This window comes from Crocuta crocuta, unplaced genomic scaffold (genome assembly GCF_008692635.1).
Source record: "Crocuta crocuta isolate KB4526 unplaced genomic scaffold, BGI_CrCroc_1.0 scaffold154, whole genome shotgun sequence".
In the NCBI taxonomy this organism is placed as follows: domain Eukaryota; kingdom Metazoa; phylum Chordata; class Mammalia; order Carnivora; family Hyaenidae; genus Crocuta; species Crocuta crocuta.
In genome coordinates this window covers 16540107-16566438 of record NW_027530545.1, presented here as the reverse complement: position 1 = coordinate 16566438, position 26332 = coordinate 16540107, and the positions used below count along the sequence as shown (strand labels likewise).

General features: G+C 36.0%; 1 protein-coding gene across 1 annotated transcript in view; it reads left to right on the top strand.

Moving 5' to 3' along the window:
• HNMT (histamine N-methyltransferase) overlaps positions 1 to 26332 on the top strand; it is a 46066-nt gene that overhangs the window by 11134 nt on the left and 8600 nt on the right. Inside the window, exons 2-4 of the mRNA XM_077767816.1 lie at positions 3156 to 3208; positions 24576 to 24683; positions 25960 to 26090. Coding sequence (XP_077623942.1) covers positions 3156 to 3208; positions 24576 to 24683; positions 25960 to 26090 — 292 coding nt within the window. The remainder of the gene's footprint in view (positions 1 to 3155; positions 3209 to 24575; positions 24684 to 25959; positions 26091 to 26332) is intronic.

Below are 26332 nucleotides of genomic sequence, written 5' to 3'. Positions count from 1 at the left end.
TATATATTTGTTGTTAATTATTTCTGTAGTTTTCTTTTTCTCTTACTCTATTGCCATGCAATTTGATGACTTTCTTTAGTGTAAAGCTTGGATTCCTTTCTCTTTACTTTTTTTGTGTATTTATTATAGGTTTTTGGTTTGTGGTTACTATGAAGTTCATATATAACATGTTATACATATATATAGCAGTCCATATTAAATTTATGATTGCTTAAGTTCAAACACATTCTAAAATCAAAACATTTTTACTCTATCCTCCACATTTTATGTATATGATGTCATATTTTATATCTCTTTATTATGTGTAATCCTTAACTATTTTTTGTAGATATAATTTATTTGACTACTTTTGTGTTTTATCCTTCATCTTACCTTTATCTGCTTTTACCAGTGATTTTTTTTCCCTTTCATAACTACTTCTAGATATGGCTTTTTCTTTTCCATGTAAAGAAGTCCCTTTAACATTTCTTGTGAGTCTAGTTTAGTGGTGATGGACTGCTTTAATTTCTGTTTGTTTGGGAAATTCTATATCTCTTATTCAATTCTGAATGTTAATCTTGCAGGTAGAATATTCTTGGTTGTAGGTTTTTTTTCCTTTCAGAACTTTGAATGTATCATGCCACTACCTTCTGGCCTGGAAAATTTCTGGTGAAAAATCAGCTTATAGTCTTATGGGATTTCCCCTGTACATAACTGTTTTCTTTTCTCTTGCTGCTTTCAATATTTTCATATTATTATTATTATTACGTTTTAATTATTCTGTATCTTGAAGTAGATATCTTCTGATTCATCTTGTTTGGGGCTCTTTGTGACCCTTGAAGCTGTTCCCTTCCACAGGTTCATGAAGTTTTCAGTAATTATTTCTTCAGATAAGTTTTCTGTCTCTTAGTTTCCTTCTGGCACCCTGCTAATATGAATGTTAGTACACTTGATATACAGAGAACCCTTAACCTATTCTCATTAAACATTTTTTTTTTCCTTTTTGCTATTTAGCATTGGGGCTTTTCACTATTCTGATTTCCAGTTTGATGATCTGCTCTTCTCCATCCTCTAATGTGCTGTTGATTCTCTCTAGTAATATTGTTCATTTTGGTTACTGTATTCTTCAGTTATGATTGCTTCTTTGTTACATTTTCTGTCTCTTCACTGAAGTTCCCATGGAGTTCATCCACTCTTCTTCCAAATCTAGTGAGCATAATTATAAACATTACTTTCATTTCTTTATCAGGTAGCTTGCTTATCCCTGTTTTGTTTAGGTCTTTTTCTGATGTTTTGTCTTGTTCTTTTGTTTGGAACATATTCCTGTGTCTTCTAATTTTATCTGACTCTCTCTGTTTATTTCCACACATTAGGTAGGTCAGCTACCTACCTAATGTAGGTAGGGGGCCAGTAGTGCAATGCCCCCATTCACCAGAACCAGGTACTCCAGAGGTGTCTCCTGTGTGGGGTACATGTACCTTCCTGGTGTGACTAGGCTGCAACTATTATGGGCATACTGATGGGTGTAGATAGTCCATAGCCTGGCTGGCTGAGATACCAAGCTACAGATTCTGTGGGCTCACTGGTCAGTGGTGGGAGCTCCCAACACAGCCGGCAGAGAGGGCCAGCCACAATTACTGCAGGCATACTGGCAGGTACCCAGTATCCTCGGCACGTAAGTCTCTTAGGAGGGGCACTGATGCAGCTGGGGTTGTCTTTTGGGTGTGGTGGCATATAAACTGCTTTGTAGGGGTGCCTGGGGGCAGGTTTGATGGCACATGCCAGGCAGTGCAAGCAGTAGGAGGGTGTCAACATTGGCTGCCACCAGTATCCAGCAAGCTAGGCTGAAGAAGGGCAAGAAAAATGATGCCTGTCAGCATTTCCACTCCTGGAGAAAACTTCTATAGATCCATGCTCCTCCAACACAAACCCTAAAATTAGCCAATAAACTTCCTTCCTATATGGTTCCGGCACTTTACAAACTTCTATCCCTGTACTGGGTCTCTGATTGAGTGATATTAAGAGCAGAGTCTTGGGGTGCCTTGGTGGCTCAGTCGGTTAAGCACCTGATCTTCACTCAGGTCATGATCTTACGGTTTTTGAGTTTGAGCCCCATGTCAGGCTCTGTGCTGAGAGCTCCGAACCCTGGCACCTACTTCAGATTTTGTGTTTCCTTCTCTGTCTCTCTCTGCCCCTCCCCCACTCACACTCTGTCTCTCTCTCAAAAATAAATAAATAGTATAAAACAAAAATAAAAAAAGAGCAGAGTCTCAGTTTCCTAGAGCCCTCCTGGCTCTCCTGGAGTTAAGTCCTGTTGATTTGCAAAGCAAGATGTTATGAGGGCTTGTCTTTTTGGTGTAGGTTCCCATGACAGGGGGCACCTTAGGGAGAGCTTGATCCCCTCACTCTTCAGGAAGGATCTCCATGCCTTTGATGTCCTTCCAGCTTGTAACTGCCATGCTAAGGGGTTGGTTCCCTACCACATCTCTGCCCCTCCTACCCTTCTCCAAATGGCTTCTTCTTCAGGTCTTCAGTTGTGGAAAATCTGTTTTGCTAATCGTCAGGTTGTTTTCAGAGTGAGTTGCATTATATGTCATTGCGACCTCAGTGTGTCTGTGGGAAGAGATGAGCTTGGGGATCTTCCTACTCTGTCATCTTTCCCTTCTCTTAATATTGCACTATATTATCTCACATTTCAACTTTAAAGCAAAGTAGTGTCTTACTCATTTTTATATCCTCAAAGCTAAATACAGACACATAATAAATGTTTAATAAACATTTGTTCATTGAAAGGAAGTTAGCAAGGAAGAAGGAAGGCAGATATATAGTATGAATCACCTTAGCCTTTTCCCATCTATAATGAATGGCTTATTAGCTCACTAGACTCAAAGGCCCACTTTTTTCTTCTTATTCTCCAATCTCTAAACAAATGGTATTTCCTATTTCTGAGATGCTCATAGTGCTTTTTCTAAAAGTCTCCTAGTTCAAGATCATTAATGAGTGGGACATAGTTTCTGAAGATTCTAAAGACACCAGTGTAATCACTGCCATGAGTGTGACCTTTCATGTTTGCTTAGTTTTTTTCACTATAATTTGTTCTCTTCAACTAGAGTTGATAATCAGGTTTTACAAAGCACATGGTGATTATTTCTTAAACTACATAATTTTTTTTTCAGGATTGGAGATACAAAATCAGAAATTAAGATTCTAAGCATTGGCGGAGGTGCAGGTATGAATAACACATTTTTAAAATTTGTATTTCACTCCAAACATCATGCTTTTTGATGGCAATCTTGTTCATTCTTTAAGAAAACTATTTTTCTTTGCTCCTGGATGAGATTAGCTTATTAAAACTAGTAAGAGCAGGATCACTTCAACTACGATTAAGTCCCCCCCCCCAAAGTTTTATAACACTTAGGACTTAAGCCTTCATTAATATCTGGAATATGGATAAGATTTCATTCTATTTTATAAGTGGAAAAACACATAGGATGGCTTTGAGGATAACTTTTGTGCAAAATGGTCTAACTGTTCACAATAAAGGGAAATTTCATTAGATAGTCTTTAAGCTTGTGCCCCTTAAGTGAGGTCCATGGACTGCTTGCTGCTTTGCAAACTTACTGGTCCAGGAGGAGATAAGAAGAATGTATTGGAATGCAAACCAGTGCACAGCTCCCTTCTTTGAGAAAGTTATCACTATGGGGGAAAATATGTTTAATGACACCATTCACTTATACCGTTGTGACCCAACTCTTTGAGTTACACTGGCCAATACTATTCCCTTCTTCTGATTCAGTTCCAAAACTACCCTCCAACGTTCAGCACACTCCTAAACCTACTTTTATAAGCACTTCGTGGTCTTGCTACTCTTAGACCTATGCTTTCATCCTAAGAGAAAATGGAAAATCCGGAGAAGCAGATTGATGTGGGTGTGGTGTGAAACTGCCTGCCCTTAGCTAAAACATAAGCTTCTGTTTGCTCAGTAAAATGGAAACAATGAATTATATCTCACAAGGTTGTAGTGAGAATTATATAGATGGCATTTGTATCATGTTTAGCACATTGTTACTATGCCTATAAGGTACAGGCTGATCCCTTCTTCAAAAATAAAACAAAAAATTTCATGTGCAGATTTTGCCTGAGTAGTATTTATTTTTAACTTGCTATATTGATCTGAGTCAATATATCAGTATATAAAATATAGTTAAATATATTATTCACACATTTATATCTTTATTTTCTTTTGACTGAGCAATGGCTTAGTATTGGTTATTTCTTGGTAACAGGTTGACACTACACTATAACTTGTTATATAGTGTCAAGTGTTAATCTCTTGAGTTTCTTAAGTATAAGTACTCTAGTGACACATGATTGAGTTAAATTGTGGACCATGTTTACACCAAGATAATCAGGAGCCCTCTAATGGAATAGAATTACTAGTTTTATGTAATAATTTATTCATTTTTTCATAAAATATACTGTGTGTGATATAATGTAATGAGGGCTAACTCTTAATATAATTTTCTTTATAATCATCTTTCACCAAGAAAATAAAAACCAACAAGGACAGATAATGAAATATATTGTCATGAATGATATTATAGAGATTGCTTAAGCTAAAATACCCTCTTGTTGCCTACTGATATTCTAAGTTCTAAGGATTATAGAAGTGAATTCATTTAACCTAGACAGTCCTTTCCAGTGAGTTTTGCATACTAGTTTCAAGCATCCAGCAGTCAATGGGACTATCGTTTGATAGTGTCACTTGTGCTTGGACAAGAAGTGAGGAACTACAAGGAAAAGTAATTAAAAACAATCTTCATCATGGCCAAGTTAATTGACCTTTTAATATAAAGTTAATTGAATTTCTAATGTAAATTTATCCAGATGCTTATAAGCTATCTAGAGAAAGGAACATTTGGCCCACACAGTGATTCCTTACATAAAAGGTGCACATAGAAGCTAATATAGAGAACTTATCAAAACAAAGGTAGCAACACTTGGAGTTTTCCTGACTGGGCCTTAACATTGTATTAATAACAGGCTCTGCTTTGGGGAGAATATGAGTGCGCTTTAAGGTTATTCTTCCTAAGAAGCTGATCAGAAATATAAGAACTCCAATGGAAATTCAAGTTATGGATAACTTAGCTTTCTCTGCTCAAGTAAATAAGCTACATGAAATTAAAATTGATTTATTTAAAATTCCTAGGTCTACATGTTCCTGGAATGAAAAAAGCAGTGTGTGGTAGGGAGAGGACCCGTTTAAGTTAGTTTGAGTGCTCACACAGGAACTGGGAGATGCTTATCTGACAACCTGTCATTGCCTAACTACAAGCCCTGTGTAGAAGAACAATGTATCACTGTACAATGAGGAACCTCCTGTATTTGCCTTAGAGAAATGGTCTCCCCACACGTTTTGCAATTTATAGCATGCCTGAGAGTTTTGCATTATCCTGTGGCTTTAGTATCCTTTCAAGCCAGTCACTGAACTCCAATTCATGGCAAACAGAACCATTGGCCCTATCTAGTACTTGTGCTTAGCTCCCATAATATTTTTTCTATTTTTAGTTATTTATTTNGAGAGAGAGAGAGAGAGAGAGAGAGAGAGAGAGAGAGAGAGAGAATTCCAGCCAGGCTCCACACCATCAGCACCTTTAGTGCAGAGCCCTTTGTGGGGCTCAAACTCGTGAACCATGAGATCACGACCTGAGCTGAAGCCAGACACTTAACTGACTGACCTACCCAGGTGCCCCTTCCATAATGTATCTTACAAGGTTCTACTTCCTTCATAGCTTATTGACTCCTCTGGTTTCACTGTTTGGATGCTCTCTTCCTGGCTGTCCAGGTATCTGCAGATCATTTTCTACATATCTTTGGTGCAAATATTTTCTCTGCATTCATAATGGTGCTACCACTTCTTCCCACCACGATGGAAAAACAAATCAAAAGCAAACAAACTAAAAACCTCTCTAAATGAAATTACTGCTTTTATATCACTTAAGGCTCATGTTCTTTGACAGCCTATTTTTATTTTCAGACATGACTGGGGGATACATATGCACCCTTTCTGTCTTCTGCTTCTCTTCTGTAGGGGTTGGTGATTGTATGGAGACAGATTCCATAGTTGAAGAGAAAGTAACGTTTTTGAGAAAGGTGTTTGGCTATTCAATTCAGAAGCTGAGCAATTGTTAGGGCTCTGCCCACTTCAAAAGAGAGGAAATTAATGGCAAACTTTTTAATGCCATCTTTATTCTTCCACATCAATTAAATACAACTGATAAATCACACTGCTAGCCACAGATTATATATTTAATGTTAGAAAAATGTACTAAATATGTATGTGAACTCAAAAATAAAGAAGGAGAGGAAATCAGGGGAAAACATCATGAAAGGCAATACAGACCATGTAGCTTTTCCAGAGTCCACACTGGGAAATATAAAGTTGTGTTGTGTACAGTGCATGAATTTGTGCTTTAATGACACACAAAGTAGCTGGAATTGCTTTATTCAAGATCTTGAAGTACTCATACCATGTTCACTTCAGCAGCTGTTTTTAGATATCAAGAACAGCTGCACTGTATTCTAAGTCTCACAGAATATGCTTTTTGGTTCATCCTCAATACTGATGCTTCTTCAAATTAACCACCTAATGGAGCTTCATTATTATTTGATTTTTAATGAATATTGTATCTTTATGCTACATAGTACGTGGAGAAAAAGAAATCCATATTCTTTTTTGGTAAAGGAGAATGCTACTTATTTATAGTGCATGCAGTTACTCCTGGAAAAATGTTCCAGAAGGCAGTAATGGGCAATGCATTCTTCTTGCTCTGGGCTTTGCTTAAAGGAGAATCTGTGTTCAGTTCTTATGTTCAAATTCCAGAAAGTTTTATAAGGATTAGACAAAACGATACTGAAATAATCTTATTTTATCTAACTTTCTACTTCTATTTTTACTAACCTTTAGTGTACTTACTCAATTGCCATAACAATAATAGTATGTATGTTAATAGGTAATTTTTAATCAACTGAAGCAACTCACAAATGAAATATAGGCAGTATGAACACTCTCATAACATTTTTTCGGTAATAATTATGCTGACATATGTTGGCAGCAGTTAGGTAGTTTTATTGTTCTGCCACATATAGACATCAGCATTCCTACTGAGGTTAAAAAAGAGAAAAGTTTGGGTATCATAAACATCTAATTTTAAAGATAAGAAACCTGAGAACCACCAAAGCAGAACAAAATCCCAGTTCTTGACTTTAGTCCAGTTCAACAAATTACATTAAACAGATATAGAAGTTAATTATTTACTTGGAAAAGAGGATATTTGGTACTTAGTAATAACCAACTGTTTGAAAATTTAATCTTTTCAGATTATTGATTTTTATCTCTGCTCACAAATGACATGTTAAGGTGACACATAAGTTTAATTTTTTAAGCTAGTTGGAAAGAAGTGAAACAAATATAATTAGGGCAGGAACTAAACAAGCCAGTGTGTCAGGTTTAGAAGCCAGGAGGTGGTAAGAAGCAAAGATTAATGTTTTCCAGTGATTCAGAGTAAGTCAATAGTCTGTATTAGCAAATTGGGAATGACTGGGGAATACAGAGAATTAGGGGATTTTTGGGGGGGCTCAGAAAATAATTTTTTTTACTGTGCATATTCCCATCTTCAGATATTTCCTGTTGATCAAACTACAGAATATTTGCTGCTAAAGAACCGATGATAAAAGGAGAAAAAGATTTCTTGATCCAATATTATAATTTAGAAATGATCAAACCTGCCCAGAAGTGAAAGCACCTATCTTGACAGAAGGCATTATCTTTGACTCTTGGCAGCAGCATAGGCTAAAAAGTTACTTCTCAGACAACATGTAGAAAGGACTTAGGCACTGATTTCTTTGATGGTGGGGCCATTAAAGGTGCTTTTGGTCTAGAAAAGCTATGGTTTCATGAGTAACCTTCTAGAAAAAGGTAGGCATTTCTCCAGAGTGGTATGGCTAACACCACGTTTGGCTATATTAAGGAAGTGGAATTTAACTGTGACTTGTATACAGCTAGATAATTTTTAACCTGTATTCAGATTGCTTATAACTTGAAATGAGTAAGTACTATTTTATTAATATGCAGCATGCTAGCAGTTAATTCTATAGAAGGATAGGGAGTTTACTGATTGACTAGAGAATTTAGGACTGTCTCCTTTGGTTAATCATAGCATGGGGCCTCAGATATAAAGGCATTTGTTAAAGGCATTCATAACTATCTCATTTAAAAATAAACTATTTCTTCATATATATTTTAAACAAAATAATTAACCCCATTGTATTGTTTTTAAACCTTTCAGTGAACACAGAAGTATTGTTAACAACAGATACATTACCAATTTGAGAGACGCAAACATAATATTACAACATTGGGACCACTGGCATTAAAGCCAGAGTAAACAAGATTGTTTTGATGAATTCAATAAGGCTTGAAACAGGAAAACAGGATAATGAGCAAAGTGAAGACACACTTACCATTATTTGCAGATTAAATTACCGTATACTTAGAAAAGCCAATAAACTCAGTTGTACAGCCTTAGAATTAATAAGAACTCAGTAATGGCCTGATATAGATAAAACAGATAGAAAGCAATATGACAGATCCACATTCTTGTTTTGTTAATATATGAGTGTTTTCATTCACAGTTTTGAGTAGCTACGATGTACTTGGAAGTCCTTAGCGTGTGCTTATCTGTAATTGTCCTGAAGGAAAATTTTGTATCTCACCAGTTCTTTTATAACAGTGTAAGACAATCTCTTAATTAGTAAATAGGCTTCCACTTGACATTTACTACTGAATAAAACTTTGTGATTTAATATACACACTCATGCAACCCTGGTGCAGGGGGTCTGTTACCATCTTTATTTTATGGATGGTGAACCTAAAAATATATAGAGATTGGGGTCAATGCACAGGGTCTTCTGTAGCTTTGTCTCTATTAGCAAGATAGAAATGATGAAACTGATAGAAACTGATAGAAATGATGAAAGCATGTTGGATTAGTTAGCTAATAATTATATTTAATACAAAAATAAGCAACCTACTTGGACAAAAAATTAAATCTTTTACTGAGAACAGTTTGAGGAGATTTAAAAAAGCCAATATGTAATACTCATGAGATGATAAGGATGTGGAAGCTTTCATGTACAAAAAGTAAAGGCATGAAATTAAATGAAATTTTCCTGAAAGTAATGTGACATTGTGTCAAGAAGAGTTCTGATGTTCATCTAATACACAAATGCCTGGTCATGCTGGCTGTAAAAAGATTGACATAATAAATAGCCACTCCCCTGCTGTCCTAACACACCCCAGCTGCTGCTTCAGCCCTTCCTCATGGACTCCTGGACATCTCTGCTTCCACCCTGTTACCACTGGCCCCTTACCACCCCCCTCCCATTTCCAAGTGCTCCAGCAATTAGATTGTTCCTGTCCAACGAGGGGGCCTCTTAGAATTGCGTTACAGTTCTTCAGCCTGCATCCTTTCTCAGCATCTGGAACCCTTGTCCCTAGGCTTTTTCTGTTTTGTATTTTTATTTTTAACACCACCAAAAATAAAGGGTCTCATTCTAACCACTAATTCTGGTTCTTGGAATTAATCTGAAAAAAATTAAGATTTTGCAGAAAAAGTCATGATTTATTGTCAGGTTCTTCATGATGGTGAAAATTTTTAAACTAACTACATATAACTATATAACTATAGATAAAATATGTATTTACATATGTAAATACATATATAATATGTACATGTATTTACATATGTAAATACATATTTTATATATTTCCACATATAAGCGCATATATTTATATAAATGTATATTGTATTTATAATATCAAAGATAATAGTTAAATCAATTATTCCACATATCCATTTTAGAGGATATAGTGTTGCTGCCACAAATAACTCATTTAAACAAATTTTGATATATTAGTGGTTTAACTTTCAAGTGAGAAAATCAAAATAACTCATATACATAATAATCTCACTTATGTAGAATAAAGGAAATTGGTTTTTTTTAAGTAAAGGGAAGAACTCAGAAGGAAATAAACCAAAATGTTAACTTTTGTTTTCTCTGGTGGTGAGGTATTTATTTTATTTTCTACTTTATTCCTTTGTCTATTTCTCAAGTTTTCTACAGTATTTTATAGCTAGGGACAGAAAAAATAAACCCAGTTAAAACTATAATCTTATAGATGATGACAGATGATGATAAAGAGTAGACTGACTTCTGATAGCAACTTTAGCTCTGTAGCTCATGTCCAAAGCACTGCTTTTTGGACAGTTTTTGGGTCAATTGTCCTTTGGCCATTTTTTACTCACTGGCAAATAGCATTATACTTGTACAAATGTTTTAAGAACCATCTCATCTGTGTTGTAGCTTAGCAGAAATCTTCTTCAGAGTACATAGATTCTATCGTACCTACTCCAAGTACATGTTAGCCATGATGATGAGCTAAGGGTAAACAAAAAAGATGGTGGTTGTCCACTGTCTCCTCCTTGAGATACTATTGATAATACTGATTATTTCTTGCTTTTTATTCCATGAGGACAGCAGGTCCTCAGACTCTACTCATAAAGGGTATAAATCACTGATAATTCTCAACAACATTTGTGTTTTAACAATTATTAACGTTGCAGGCTCTTATGAGAGCTTGTGAAGGTTATTTGAGACAGAGAAGAAGCACGAGAGAACATGCATGCATGCCAATATTGATGAAATCACACCATCTACATGATTATCTTGGACTGTCTTTGCCAGTTCAAGTAGTTTCATCTTATAAATCCTGTCTTTGGGCTTGAGGAACATAGAAATTTGGCACTTCACTAAGGGTAACTCAATATAACTTTTAAACATTATAATATTACATAGATAAAATTTACTTCTCTCTATATATGTCCTAATGTAGCAGTCAAATATCTATATGTTTAAAATTTACAAACTAAAAGTTAAGGCAAAATTCAGTCTTTTATGTGAGTTGTCTATCAAATCTCTCTACACTTGAATGTTCAACACCCTTTGGAACATTTTCTCTAAGTTTGTATTTCATACAACATTTTGGCAGCATGGCTTTTCTTAGGCTTCCTGCAATTGCCAAGCATACAGGCAGTTTTGTTTTTCCTGGGCTAACAGCCAGAAGACACACGAAAGCAAATGGCAATGCCCTTTTGACTCAGAAATTATATTTATAATCCCCTTCCTGAGACCTTATAGCTATTTTAATATTCTACTCACCTATTTCCGTACTGACAGAGTTGCCTCAATGCTGGATACTCAATACTTACCCAGGAAAAAGAGACAGAGACAGAGAGAGAGAAGGAGAGAGAGATGAGGTGATCTTGTCAACAATCTTCTATCTTTCCCACTGCTGCTCAGAATCAGATAGTTCTTGCTCTGGTTGCAAACCCATAGCTGAAATTATTTTTCATCACTAAGCACAGAGTTATCTGGGCAATTTTTCTCCCTACAAACAATTTTTTTCATGCTCGATATTCTAGTAGAGAGAACAAGGAAGATAATAATCTTAATGCAACATGTAATAGAATAAAATTTTTCCTGCTGATAATCTAAAGAATTCACACATATTTCGATATGAGAAATGAAGCAATAATAGGTGGAAATCAAATGGCAAGAGATATCTTCACGGTCTTTAATACTCCACTTTTTTTTCTTTTGATCTGCAGATTTTCTCATTTGGGGAAGACCCAGGGTTCTCAAGCTGGGATTTGTGTTTCATTTGATGTAGGCTAAGTCAGAAGAACAAAGCAGGCAATATGAATACATGCTGCGCACTCTTCCCAATTGTCATTTTATTATGGGGCTGCCCATTTAGAAGGGAAAATCTGATTTCCCTGATTCCCAGTCTCCTTCAACTTTCTGTTAAGTGTCACTTTTTCCATGAAGCCTACTTGACCATCCAGTTGAAAATCACACCCCCCTCCCCCAACATGGCTTTCCCCTCATTCTTTTTTGACTTGGTTTTTCTTTATGGGGCTTATCATCATCCATAACAGCTGAATGTTTTCATCTGCATTATTCATTACTATATATCCTTTGATTAGAGCCTGACATTTAGTAGGTGCTCAAAAATATTTGCTGAATTTGCTGAATATAATAGTTTCAATTTCTTTAGCAATTACTATATAATCATGAACTGAAGTATATTACCTCCATATAGTTTTCAACCTTTACAATGACTCAGTAGCATAAACCACATTATCCTAATTTATAGGTATGTACTTTAAAGGGCAGAGATATTAATATGTATGTATAAGGTAATTCTGGTAAATACTAAATTTGAGCCCAGTTTTGTCTATCGATAACATCTAACTTTTCCTTTTCATAGTTTTTCCATTTTTAATCAGCTGACTTGGATTTAGAGCAAAAACACCACATTCCTCTGCTATTTCAATATATCGTTGAAGTTTAGGGAGTGGAGAAAAGATGTCTAGAAGATGAGATTCCCCCCTTTCCTTGTTTTTGAACTTTTTATAAGTTCCACTGTCATGGGTTTCAAATATATATCCCTCTAAATATAGGCATAATAAAGTTAAAATATGGCTCATATGAAATCAAGATATTACAACCACAAAATATTTGACTGTAAAATTAAGTAAAGCATTTAACATAGCCTAAAAAGAGCAATGAGAAGTTATTTTATAGTTGTGGCTAATTTCAGGGACAGAGTGGTACAAAGAAAAGAGATTTGTGGGGCGCCTGGGTGGCTTAGTCGGTTAAGCGTCTGACTTTCGCTTAGGTCATGATCTCGTGGTTCGTGGGTTCGAGCCCCGCGTCGGGCTCTGTGCTGACAGCCAGCTCAGAGCCTGGAGCCTGTTTCGGTCTGTGACTCCCTCTCTCTCTGGCCCTCCCCTGCTCACGCTGTCTCTCTCTCTCTCTCTCCTAGAAATAAATAAAACATTAAAAAAAAAAAAAGAAAAGAGATTTGCAAGGAGGGGGATTTAAGAAATTAGTTTTCATTTAACTTTGTAAGTCAAAATAAGCATGTTTTGTTTGACAAAAAAATAACACTGGAAGAAGGTGGGGGGAGAAAATTTATGTAAAGATATAATAGCTGAACACTACTACAATCTGGGGAAGGATATTCAGGTCTAAAAGCACCATCAAAATCAAGAAAGGCAGATACATACCAAGATATATTGTAATTAAATTGGCAAAGTATAGTGATAAGGAAAAAGTTTTTTAAAGCATCAAGACAAAAAAAGACAGTAACATGCAAGGCAAAACCTGTAAGGCTAGCAGGAGATTTTGCTGCAGAAACTTTCTTAGCCAGAAGGGAGTGGCATGATACATTCAGAGTGTTGAATGGGAAAAATCTGCAGCCAAGAATACTCTATCCAACAAGGCTATCATTATGAATACAGGAGAGATAAATATTCTCCCAAACAAACAAAAACTAAAGGAGTTCATGACCACTAAACCACATTGCCAGAAATACACACACACACACACACACACATATATAATGACTCTCTGAAGAGAAAGAAGAGAACAAAAGTTACAGTACAGAGGTAAGAAACACAAAAGCAGTAAAAATTAATTATTCTATAAAAAAATCAGTCAGTGAAGTCAAAAAATAAAAGAATATAAAATATGGCAACATATACTTAAAATATGGGGAGAAGAAAAGTAAAGAATGGGTTCAAACTTAAATGGTCATCAACTTAATATAGACTGCTATACGCAGAAAAGGTTATATGCAAACCTATTGGTAACCATACATCAAAAACCACTAATAAATATCTAAAGAATAAGGAGAAAGAAATCCAAATATATCACTAAAGAACAACATCAAATCATGAAAGAAAGACAAAGGTTCAGAGGAAATATACAGAAACAACCACAAAACAAATAATAAAATGGCAATACATATCTAGCAATAATTATTTTGAATGTAAATGGACTAAATGCTCCAATCAAAAGACTTAGGGTGATGAAATGTATAAAATTCCAAGAACCATCTATATGCTGCCTACAAGAAACTAATTTCAGAACTAAAGTCACCCGCAGATTGAAAGTGAGGGGATGGAGAAACATCTATCATGCAAATGGATGTCAAAAGAGAGCTAGAGTAGCAATACTTATATAGGACAAAACAGAATTTAAAACAAAGACTCTAACAAGAGACAAAGGACATTATGTAATAATAAAGGGAATAATCTAAGAAGATATAACAATTGTAAATATTTATGCACCCAACATAGGAACACCCACATATATAAAACAGTTAGTTACAAATATAAAGGAACTAATTGATAATAATACAATAATAGTAGGGGATTTTAACACCCCACTGACATCAATGGACAGATCATCTAAACAGAAAATCAACAAGGAAACAATGGCTTTGAATGACAGACTGGAACAAATAGATTTAACGGATATATTCAGAACATTCCATCCTAGAACAGCAGAATACACATTCTTTTCAAGGGCACATGGAACATTCTCCAGAACAGATTACATAATAAGCCAAAAAACAAGGCTCAAAAATTCAAGAAGATCGAAATCATCTTCATCTTTTCTGATTAACACACTATAAAACTAGAAGTTAACCACAAGAAAAAATCTGAAAAGACCACAAATACACGGAGGTTAAATAACATGCTACTAAACGATAAATAGATCAACCAGAAAACGAAAGAAGAAATAAAAATGGAAACAAATGAAAATGAAAACATAACAGGCCAAAACCTTTGGGATGCAGCAAAAGCAGTTCTAAGAAGGAAATTTATCGCGATACAAGCTGACCTCAAGAAGCAAGAAAAATCTCAAATAACCTAACCTTACGCCTAAAGGAGCAAGAAAAAGTACAACAAACAAAACCTAAGACCAGCAGGAGGAAGGAAATAATAAAAAGTAGAACAGAAATAAATTATATAGAAACTAAAAACACAACAGAATATATCAGTGAAACTAGGAGCTGGTTCTTTGAAAAACCTCAACAAAATTGATAACCTGCTAGCCAGACTTATGAAGCAAAAAAGAGAATGACACATATAAATAGATTCACAAGTGAGAGAGGAGAAATAACAAACAACACCCAGAAATATAACTGTAAAAGATTATGAAAAACTATATGCCAACAAGACGGACAATCTAGAAGAAATGGATGAATTCCTAGAAACATATAAACTACTAAAACCAAAAAAAGAAGAAAATTTGTAATTACCAGCAGAAAAATTGAATCAGTAATCAAAAAAATTACAAGCAAACAAAAATCCAAGGCCAGATGGCTTCACAGGCAACTTATAGCAAAAATTTAAAGAAAAGTTAACACCTAGTCTTCTCAAACTATTCCAAAAAAATAAAAATAAAAAAGCAAGGAAAACTTTCATATTCATTCTATGAGACCAGCATTACCCTGACACCAAAACCAGATAAAGACACCACTAAAAAGTAGAACTACAGACCAAATATCAGTGATGAACATAGATGCAAAAATCCTCAACAAAATGCTGACAGAGTCTAACACACAATTAAAAAATAAATTCAACATAATCAAGTGAAATTTATTCCCAGGATGCAAGGTGGTTCAATATTTGCAAATCAATCAGTGTGATACATCAATCAAGAGAAGCAATAAAGACCATATGATCATTTCAACAGATGCAGAAAAAGCATTTGACAAACTACATCTATTCTTGATAAAAATCCTCAACAAAGTAGGCTTAGAGGGAATAGACCTCAACATAATAAAGGGAATATATGAAAAACCCACAGCTAATATGTTCAATGGGGAAAACTGAGAGCTTCTCCCATAGGTCAGGAACAATACAATGATGTCCATTGTCACCACTTTTATTTTATTTAAGTTTTCAACAAAGAGAACTTAAAGGCACCCAAATCAGTAAGGGAGAAGTCAAACTTTCACTATTTGCAGATGACATGAAACTATGTATAGCAAACCCTAAAATTTCATCAAAAAATAGATAGAACTGATAAATGAGTTCAGTAAATTCATAGGATACAAAATCAACGTACAGAAATCAATTGCATTTCTATATACCAATAATGAAGCAGCAGAAAGAGAAATTAAGAAAACAATCCCACTTACAACTGCACCCAAAATAATAAGATATCTAGGAATAAACCTAACCAAAGAGGTGAAAGACCGTTACTCTAAAAACTATAAAACACCGATGAAAGAAATTGAAGACAACACAAAGTAAAACAAAGACATTCCATGCTCATGGATTGGAGGAACAATATTGTTCAAATGTCTATACTACCCAAAGCAATCTACACATTTTTTTTCTTTTTTTTTTTTAATAGTTTATTGTCAAATTAGTTTCCACATAACACTCAGTGCTCATCCCCACAAGTGTCCTCCTCCATGCCCATCCCCCCTCCCCCCACATCCATCAGTCCTCAGTTTTTGTCAGCATTCAAAAGTCTCTCATGGTTTGCTTCTCTCCCTTTCCCCCACCATTTCTGCCCTTCTTCTCCCCCTTGTTCCTCCGTCAAGTTCCTCCTAAACTTATGAAGGAAATTGAAGCAATCTACACATTTAATGCAATCCCTATCAAAATGCCAATAGCATTTTTCAAAACAACTAGAAAAAACAATTATAAAATTTGGATGGAACCACAAAAGACCCCAAATAGCCAAAGCGATCTTGAGGAAGAAAAGCAAAGCTGGCAGCATCACAATTCTGGACCTTAAGTTATATGACAAAGCGTAGTGATCAAAACAGTACAGTACTGGCACATAGTGCCACAAAATAGACACACAAATCGAAAGAATAGAATATAGGTCCCAGAAATTAACCTACATTTAATATGGTCAATTAGTTTACAACAAAGGAGGCAAGAATATACAATAGGGAAAAGAGTGTCTTAAGTAAATGGTGCTTGAAAACCTAGACTACATGCAAAAGATGAACCACCTTATTAAACCATATATAAAATTAAACTAAAAATGGATTAAAGGTCTAAATGTGACAGCTGAAATCCTAAAACTCCTACAACAAAACATTGGCAATAAACTCTTTGACACTGGTCTTAGAAATATTTTTCTGAATCTGTATCCTTAGGCAAGGGAAACAAAAACAAAAGTAAACTATTGTAACTACACCAAAACAAAATCCTTTGCATGGTGAAGGAAATTAAAAAAAAAAAAAAAAGCAACCTATAGAATGCCAAATCCTATATCTGATGAGGGATTAATATCCAAAATATATAAAGAACTTTTACAACTCAACACCAAAACAAACAAACGAACAAACAAAATAACTAAACAATTCAATTAAAAATGAGCAGAGGATCTGAATAGACATTTTTCCAAAGAAGACACATAGATGACTAACAAACACATGCAAAGATGTTCAACATCACTAATCATCAGGTAAATGAAAATCAAGACCACAATGAGATATCACCTCACACTAGTCAGAATAGCCAATATCAAAAAGACCAGAGGGGTGCCTGGGTGGCTCAGCCAGTTAAGCGTCCAACTTCAGCTCAGATCATAGTCTCAGTTTGTGGGTTTGAGCCCTGTGTCAGGCTCTGTGCTGACAGTTCAAGGTCTGGATCCTGCTTTAGATTCTGTGTCTCCCTCTCTCTCTCTCTGTTCCTCTCCTGCTTGCACTCTGTCTTCCTCTCTCCCTCAAAAACAAATAAACATTAAAAAAAAAAAAAAAAGACAAGAAATAACAAGTCTGGGCAAGGATGTGGAGAAAATGCACATGGGTGGGAATGTAAATTGGTGCAGCAACTTTGAGGAACATTATGGAGGTTCCTCAAAAAATTAAAAATAGAAGTATCATACAATCCAGCAATTCCACTTCTGAGGATGTACCCAAAGAAAACAAAAGCATTAATTTGGAAAGGAACATGCACCCCTATGTTCATTGCAGCATTATTTACAATAGCCAAGATATGAAAGCAACCTAAGTATCCATGGATTGATGAATGGATAAAGAAGGTATAGTGTACACACACACACATACACACACACACACACACACTACTCAGCCATAAAAAAGAATGATATATAGACATTTTGCAACAACGTGGATAGACCTAGAGGGTATTATGGTCAAGTGAATTGAGTCAGTCAGAGAAAGACAAATACCATATGATTTAATTTATAAATGGAATCTAAAAAACCAAACAAACAACCATGGGACACCTGGGTGACTAAGCCAGTTAAGTGTCTGACTTAGGCTCAGGTCATGATCTTGCAGTTTGTAAGTTCAAGCCCTGCACTGGGCTCTGTGCTGACAGCTCAGAGCCTGGGGCCTGCTCAGATTCTGTGTCTCCCTCTCTCTCTGTTCCTTCCCTACTAGTGTTTTCTCTCTCTCTCTTTCTCTCTCTCAAGAATAAACAAACGTTACAAAACAATTAAAAAATAAATAAAAATTAAAACAAACGAAGCAAAAACAGACTCATATATACAGAGAACAAACATGGTTGCCAGAGGGGTGGGGTTTGGGAGTATGGACAAAATGGGTAAATTGAGTGGAAGGTACACGCTTCCAATTCTGGAATGAGCAAGTCACAAGAATAAAAGGTAAAAAGAGGGGGAGAATGAAAAATAACCTATAATTCCACCACCCCGAAATAACCAATGATTGTAAATTGGTGTGTATCTCTCTAAACATTGTATATTGAAATGAAATATTTTGTAACAGTTTGACCTGTTTAGATTTTACCAATTTTGCTAAAGTTTCATATATTAACAAACTGAGAAAATCAGTTACATCATAATAAAATGCACAGACTCCAAAAGAAGGATAGTATATTGAAATAGAGTTGTTTAATCATTATAGTTTTTCCATTTGTCACAGGGAACTGCAGATTTTGTTCCAAAACGTTAAGGGGAAACAACATAATAAGGCTTTAGTTAACCCAAACAATTGTTGGCATTTATGTATCTAGAGGTTAGGATATTAAAAATAAATAGTCTCCTGGGGCACCTGAGTAGCTCAGTCGGTTGAGTCTGACTTTGGATCAGGTCATGATCTCACGATTTGTGAGTTTGCATCAGGCTCATGTTGTCAAGTGCAGAGCCCACTTCAGATCCTCTGTTCCCTGCTCGCTCTGCCTGTCCCCATATGCATTCTCTCTCTCTCGAAAATAAATAAACGTTAAAAAAAATAAGTAGCAGGGGCACCTGGGTGGCTCAGTCGGTTAAGCGTCTGACTTCAGCTCATGATTTCACAGTTCGTGGGTTCAAGACCCGCATCGGGCTCTGTGCTGACAGCCAGCTCAGAGCTTTGAGCCTGTTTTGGATTCTGTATCTCCCTCTCTCTCTGACCCTCCCCTGCTCATGCTGTCTCTCTCTGTCTCTCTCTCTCTCAGAAATTAAAAAAAAACAACAACAAAAAAAGTAGCCTACTATTGTCAGAACTATGATCAAGCAATGCCTGATGAGAGATCATATATAAAAGGAGACTGACTTTGTGATAGCCTTCTTCCCCTTAAATGCTATTTTTTAGAACTCAAAGTTAAGATTCCCAGGAGGCTTTTTCAATCTACAATAAAAATGGGCTGCTGGCTTACACATTTATTTTGTTTACCCCTAAATTTGCTGACAATTTCTGAATTATTTGATTGATTCATTTCTAGTTTACTTTCCCCCATTCTTTTGGCACATTAGTTTGGCTTGTGTGCTCTCTAAAAGCATTTATAGGTTTTATACTGGAATGCATTCATAATGTCACAGCTCCTACTCAGGAGAATTCAGTTGAGAAAGAACAAATGGTCTCCTTCCTTTTTTATTTTTGTTTTTGTTTATTTGTTTGAATCTCTTTACTACTGGCTAGTGATACTACAGGGTCTGATAACCCCTCACTTGCTTTTCAGTGATTGATGATAAAACCTGCTCAGTTGTTCAGTCTAGCATTTTAGAGTCTTTGGGACTTTTTAACAAATCCATTGGAATCAAGCCTTTTCTAGTGAATAAAGTAAGTGAAGTAAAGAATACTTTAGATCAGGGAACACAAGGTTTTATCTTTGTTGCCAACTCTAGTCAAATGATGGGTAGTTTCTGTCTAAAGGATTTTGATGCTATTTCCAGGCTCTGTGGGAAAGACCACCAAGGTAGTTACTCAAGTGTAGAAGAGTTCAAGACATATAGGAGTTAGATGATATAAGGAAGTGAAGGGAGAGCATTCCTGGCAGAGGAGAAGCCATGGGCAAAGGACTAAAGGCATGGAAGAGCATGTTGTATATGGAGGACAGAGGGGAGAAAAAAGGGTAAAAATGCAAGAAACTCAAGGTTCCTAGAGCTAAAGCTTTCAAAATTTGAGGCTGTGAGAGATGAGAATAAGGAATCAGGCAGGGTGGTCAATGCTCAGTTAAGGAGTTTGGACTTTATCCAATTGATTAGCACTTAGGTTTTAAGCAGGGAAGTGATGGACTTGCTTAGCACAGAGTTTTGAATAATTGTTGTAGTGATGGCTTTCGGGATGACATAAAGTTCATCAAAGATAGGGTGGATTTTTAGGGTATTTTTTCAGTATTCCAAGACAGATAATTTTGGCCTGAACAAGGATTGCCAATAGGGTAAAAAAAAAAAATAAGTAAAGAAACATTTGGCAGGAAAAGTTACCCATGGCTAGGGAAGGATGAAGCAAACAGCAAAGCTTGGGAGACTAGATGGATAGTGAACAGTACAGGTGATATATTAAAAAATATAATTAAAGAATTGCTATAGCCTAGACTATAGGACATAATACTGAAGAACATGTGAACTACCTGTTACTCTCTTTTTGTTGATGATGTTCATATAAATCATTTTTTAAAATGCATGTCTCCTCTTTCTGAGGGATACTAGAAAGCAAACTATGTAGGGTATGAAATCAAGGAATATTTTTTATTTTGGGTGATATCTCCATCTCTCTATCACAATAAGAAATAATAGAGTTCATCATAAATAATAAACATAGCACAGAAAGTAAGTGTCTCATAAGCATGATAGCATTATTTACTGTCAAACTCAGGATACTTTTACAAGTGAGAGTTGTAGCCAGTGAGTAAAGAATTAAAATTATTATAATTTTTAAAAATATTTATTGAAGTTTTTATTATAAAACTTCTTTATAGTTATGTATAAAATACTATAAATACAATAAAATACTAAGAATACTGTAACTATAAAATAGTTATTTAAAAAAACTTTACAAAAATAAAACTCTAATGATAATATTTGGTTAAAAATAATAATAAACTTAGAATAAGAAACAAAACCAGATGGAACACCAGCACAACAAGCATAAAGTGGACCTGTTGTCTTTTATTTAAAAAGTGTTGCTACCCCTGCCTGGGGCTCCTATACAAAAACAAAACATAACCCAAAACAAGGCCTCTTTCTGACCAGAGACTTGTGTGGGGACTGGAGCTCAACAAATGGAATGTGCCCAGGGGAGGGGGGGACCAGAAGCCCTCCCACCTCTTGTTCCTCAGGATGGCCCCGGCCTGCCCCTCTGCCTTCCTCCTTGCTGGAAGATGAAGGAGAGGCAGGAAGTCTGATCACTCAACTTATGCAGTCAGAAATGAACTTTATGTGCTAATTCCTGATGTAATAGTTTCATTATCTCCTTTTGTTGTTCATTCATTTCTGCTAGAGGATCCAGCAGTGAATACACAAATGTTCATGTCCACACGTGGGCTCATACTCTAGAGGCTGTTAAGTAAACCCATGGTTTCCATATCTCAATTGTAATTCTAGTATTGTCTCCTCCATCATTTTCCCTAAAAGGAGGGACTGGCTGGCTCTAACTGTGATAGAGCGTTCTGCTGGCTGGGAAAGTAACAATATAGGAATATACCCTGGATTTGTTCTAGATACATTAAGCCATTTTGGGCAGATCCACAATGTTGGGGTCCATCTTAGGAGGAGGAGTTCATCAAGCCCCAAGGGGAAATTACTGCAACCTTCTGAGTTTCAAAATGCTGGATTTGGGATCCTCAGAATTGATGATTTTTTTCTGTTTAAAATATATGGCCAGGTTGATACAGGCAAGATTAGAATTTGGGGCCTCTGATCCTTTGGGGCAAGTAGAATCTGTTTCTCATTAGTCCACAGGCTTTTTTTTTAGTCAGCTTTGTGCCCTAGTTATTATTTTTTATTTATTATTTATTTTATTATTACCATTCACAAATAGTTATTGAAAAGAAAAATTTCTTGTGCCCTTTTAGTACTTAGTATCCTTCTATTTCTTAGTACGAAGTAGAAGTAACACTTTAGAGTCAGAAAACTGTGCCTTTGGGGCGCCTGGGTGGCTTAGTCGGTTAAGCGTCCGACTTTCGCTTAGGTCATGATCTCGCAGTTTGTGGGTTCGAGCCCCGCATCGGGCTCTGTGCTGACTGCCGGCTCAGAGCCTGGAGCCTGTTTCAGTCTGTGACTCCCTCTCTCTCTGACCCTCCCCTGCTCACGCTGTCTCTCTCTCTCCTAGAAATAAATAAAAATATTAAAAAAAAAAAAAGAAAACTGTGCCTTTAACTTTAGGCATATTAATATCCCCTGTGTGTCAAATTACTCAAATCACCTTATGTGCTTGGAAATAATATTGTGGAGTTTGTGATAACATTGTGGTCAGGTTTAAGCGAGATGATCCAAGTAAAGTGCCTAGCACAGTCTTTGCCAAATAGTAGGTGGCCAGTAAGTGGGAGCTGGAATTATTAACAAAGGTATAAAACGTTGATGTTGGTGAGGGCAGAAAATTTTCACATAGGCTCCTTTATCCTCCATTCAGCTTCCTTCCCACTCCTTCCCCTCCCAACCTCCACCAGCTCCTATTACCAGTCCTTGGGGCTTTCATGATACTGTTAAACTAGCCTCTTTTCCTAGTCTAGTATCTTTTGTTTTTGAGTTCTCTTCCTCATTTCCTTCCTTCCAGACCTAGTCTTATAACATGCTTTTGTTGCTTGCTGTATCTAACCTTGTAAAGGTTCTGTTAATGTCATTTATGCCAAAATGTTAAAGACTAACATGATTTTCATATGCTAGTTTTACCACCACACAGGTCTACTTTAGTAAAGGTCAACATCATAACCTTAGGGAATAGACACAGAACATAAGTTGGAGGCATCAGCAATAGGGACAGAGGAGGTATTTTGAAAGAGAGGCACGACACTCAAAGATAACAATAAAACTAATGAACAGGTAACATTTATTGCACTGAGTTTTATATGTATTGCCTCACTGAACTCTCACAACAAATTAATTATGCACTATATTATTGCTATGTTTCTGATGAGGAAAATGCAGCTTGGAAAGGTAATGCAAATTGCTGTAAGTTATATACACCTAGTAAGTAGAGAAGACAGGTCCGGAACTCAAGGCCAATCAAACTTATCACTCTCTCTCTCATGTAGTCACTTACAAGCTAAATTTTTATGCACACAGATATCTCTGTGGTCTTCCCATCATTATTTGCTAGAGCCTAGTGCAGTGCTGCACACGTAGTAAACAAATAATTGTTGGTACATGAATTAGTGAATAAATATCTATTCTGCCATAGCCTCCTCTCCATTTACCTCACTAGAATCGCCTTTTTCTTGGAGGCTCTCCCTTGTCCAGTATTCCAAAACTCTGAGCTTCTATTAGTCCATGTGTACCATTCCGTTTCCTGATTTCTTATCTCTGCCCTGCTATCTTATGTACCTGCAGTTCTTCATTTCCCCAGAAGTCTCTCAGCTAACTTTCACTGACCCTGTAACACAGAGTTCAGGAGTGGTCTGCTTCCATAAAGCTTTCCATTTCTCTGACCTCTCCTCCTGCCCTCTTCCTCACTGTCTCCTTTCCTCTTCCCACCATGGTGCAACCTGACAGGGCTCCTTCCATGTCTGTGTCATGCACTAGACCATGATGTATCTGAAGGTAGATGTCTGACATGTTTTTGTGTCACTTTTTGTACCTAACATATTTTTCTTCTGACATTTCTCTAAAGTTTATTTATTTATTTTGAGATGGGTGAGGGGCAGAGAGAGGGAGGGAGAGAATTTCAAGTTGGCTCTGTGGCATCAGCACAGTGCCAGATGTGGGGCTCAAACTCACAAACGATGAGATCATACCAGAGCTGAAATCAAGAGTCAGACACTGAGCCACCCAGGTGCCCCTCTTCTGACATATTTTATATGGTTCTGGTTTAGCCTAGTTTATCAATTCTAAGGTGCTTTTTTTTCCCCCATATTTTAACATCTTTGAAATTGGGATACATCTTTCAGTTGATGGAATCAAAATTATAATTGACAGTGTTTCTTCTGACTTAGTTGTATAAAAAGAAAAGTTAATGGAGTCCTAGAATCAATGGCATCTTTGAGTTAACATAATGGAGTACTAGATAACAAATGAAGGTTATATAATGAAGGAAGGAATAGCAATCATAGCACTCCTCAAATCATATTATTATTCCCACTTACAACCTAGCTTCACAGACAGTGTGGCAGGGAAACAGGTAAGCATTGTTCTTTACTTATGCTGGACTTTCCTAGTACAAGTAAGACAGGTAAGAAACTACCTCAAATTATTCCTAATCATTTCTTTTGGACTTACATGATTTGTTCCATATGCTTGTCTTCTAGGTGAAATTGATCTTCAAATTCTTTCCAAAGTGCAGGCTCAATATCCAGGAATTCATATCAACAATGAAGTTGTTGAGCCAAGTGGTGAGCAAATTGCCAAGTACAAAGGTACCTGTAACCTATGGTGTTGTATGTCAAATCCTATCCCGAAAGGCTTATCATTCCAAATTTGTCCCCTCAATCATTAACAACATAATTGCTGTGATATGTTTCTTTGTAAGCTTACTGGGAAAAAGAACATATTTAATTTGTTTTCTTGGCAGACATGACTAACACCTCAGAAATATGAACAGTGAATAATTAGACTTCCTCTTTTACTGACTTTTCATCTATTCCCTGGTCATCAACCTCTGTTGATGATGTTTTTTCTTAGAGACAGAGTCATTAATTCATTCAGAAATATTTAAACAGAATCCTTGCTCTTAAAGAGCTTGTGTTTAATGGATTATAGCAGGAGTCAGCAAACTTCTCTAAAAAACACACACAGTCAACGTTTTAGACATAGAAGGCCACATGATCTCTGTCACAACTAATCAATGCTGCACAGAGGCAGCCATAGATCATACTGATAAACTGAGTGTTCATATGTTCCAATAAAACTTTATTTATAAACATTAAAATTTGAATTTTATATCATTTTCACATATCATGAAATATTATTCTTCCTTTGATTTTATTCAGCCATTTTAAGGTGCAATGACATGAGATATAAAAGATAGGCATACAGTCAGGAAATTCAGTAGTATATGTATTTTAGCTTGCAGTCCACTTAGAAAGAGGAGATGGTCTAGATATAGTCCATGGCCCATGGTCTAGTGACTCCTGGGTTACAGAATCATATCACTTGTTTGGCATTGATACAATTCATCAGTTGATTCCTCATCAATACAGAGACAATATATTCATGTCTGATCAGCATTCTCATTATTATTTCTTTTTTTTTTAATATATTTTTTTAATGTTTTATTTATTTCTGGGAGAGACTGAGAGACAGCGTGAGCAGGGGAGGGCCAGAGAGAGAGGGTGTCACAGACTGAAACAGGCTCCAGGCTCCGAGCTGGCAGTCAGCACAGAGCCCGACGCGGGGCTCGAACCCACGAACCGTGAGATCATGACCTAAGCGAAAGTCGGACGCTTAACCGACTAAGCCACCCAGGCGCCCCTCTCATTATTATTTCTTATTGACTCTTTCATCTCTAATTTCATTTAACACTAGAAAAAAAATCAGGATGAACTCTCTGCTCTTTCAGAGCTACATAAAAAAGAAAAATGTGCTTTATATCTGTTATGTATATAACATTGATTGCATTAAAATTCGAAATGGAAATGGATTCTGCATTTGCAATTAAAATTGATGGTGTGCCACCTCTTCCCTGTATTTTAGAGCTTGTAGCCAAGACATCAAACCTTGAGAACATAAAGTTTGTTTGGCATAAGGAGACATCATCTGAATATCAAAACAGAATCATAGAGAAAAAAGAAATTCAGAAGTGGGACTTTATTCATATGATTCAGGTAAGAAATATTTATTGTTGTATATTCTCAGAAAGGAGATTTTTCAGAAATGTGTATGAAAAGTGCCTAATATTATACCTTTAGGAAGAAAAATGAAAATCTGATTTCTGATTTTATAAGTGAACATTATCTGTCCAAAAAGAGGATAAACATGTTGAAAATACTGAGAGATTCTCTCTAACACTCAAAAAGCTAGTTTTTATACTCGAAATACTTTAGAGGTTTTTTTTTTTTTTTTTTTT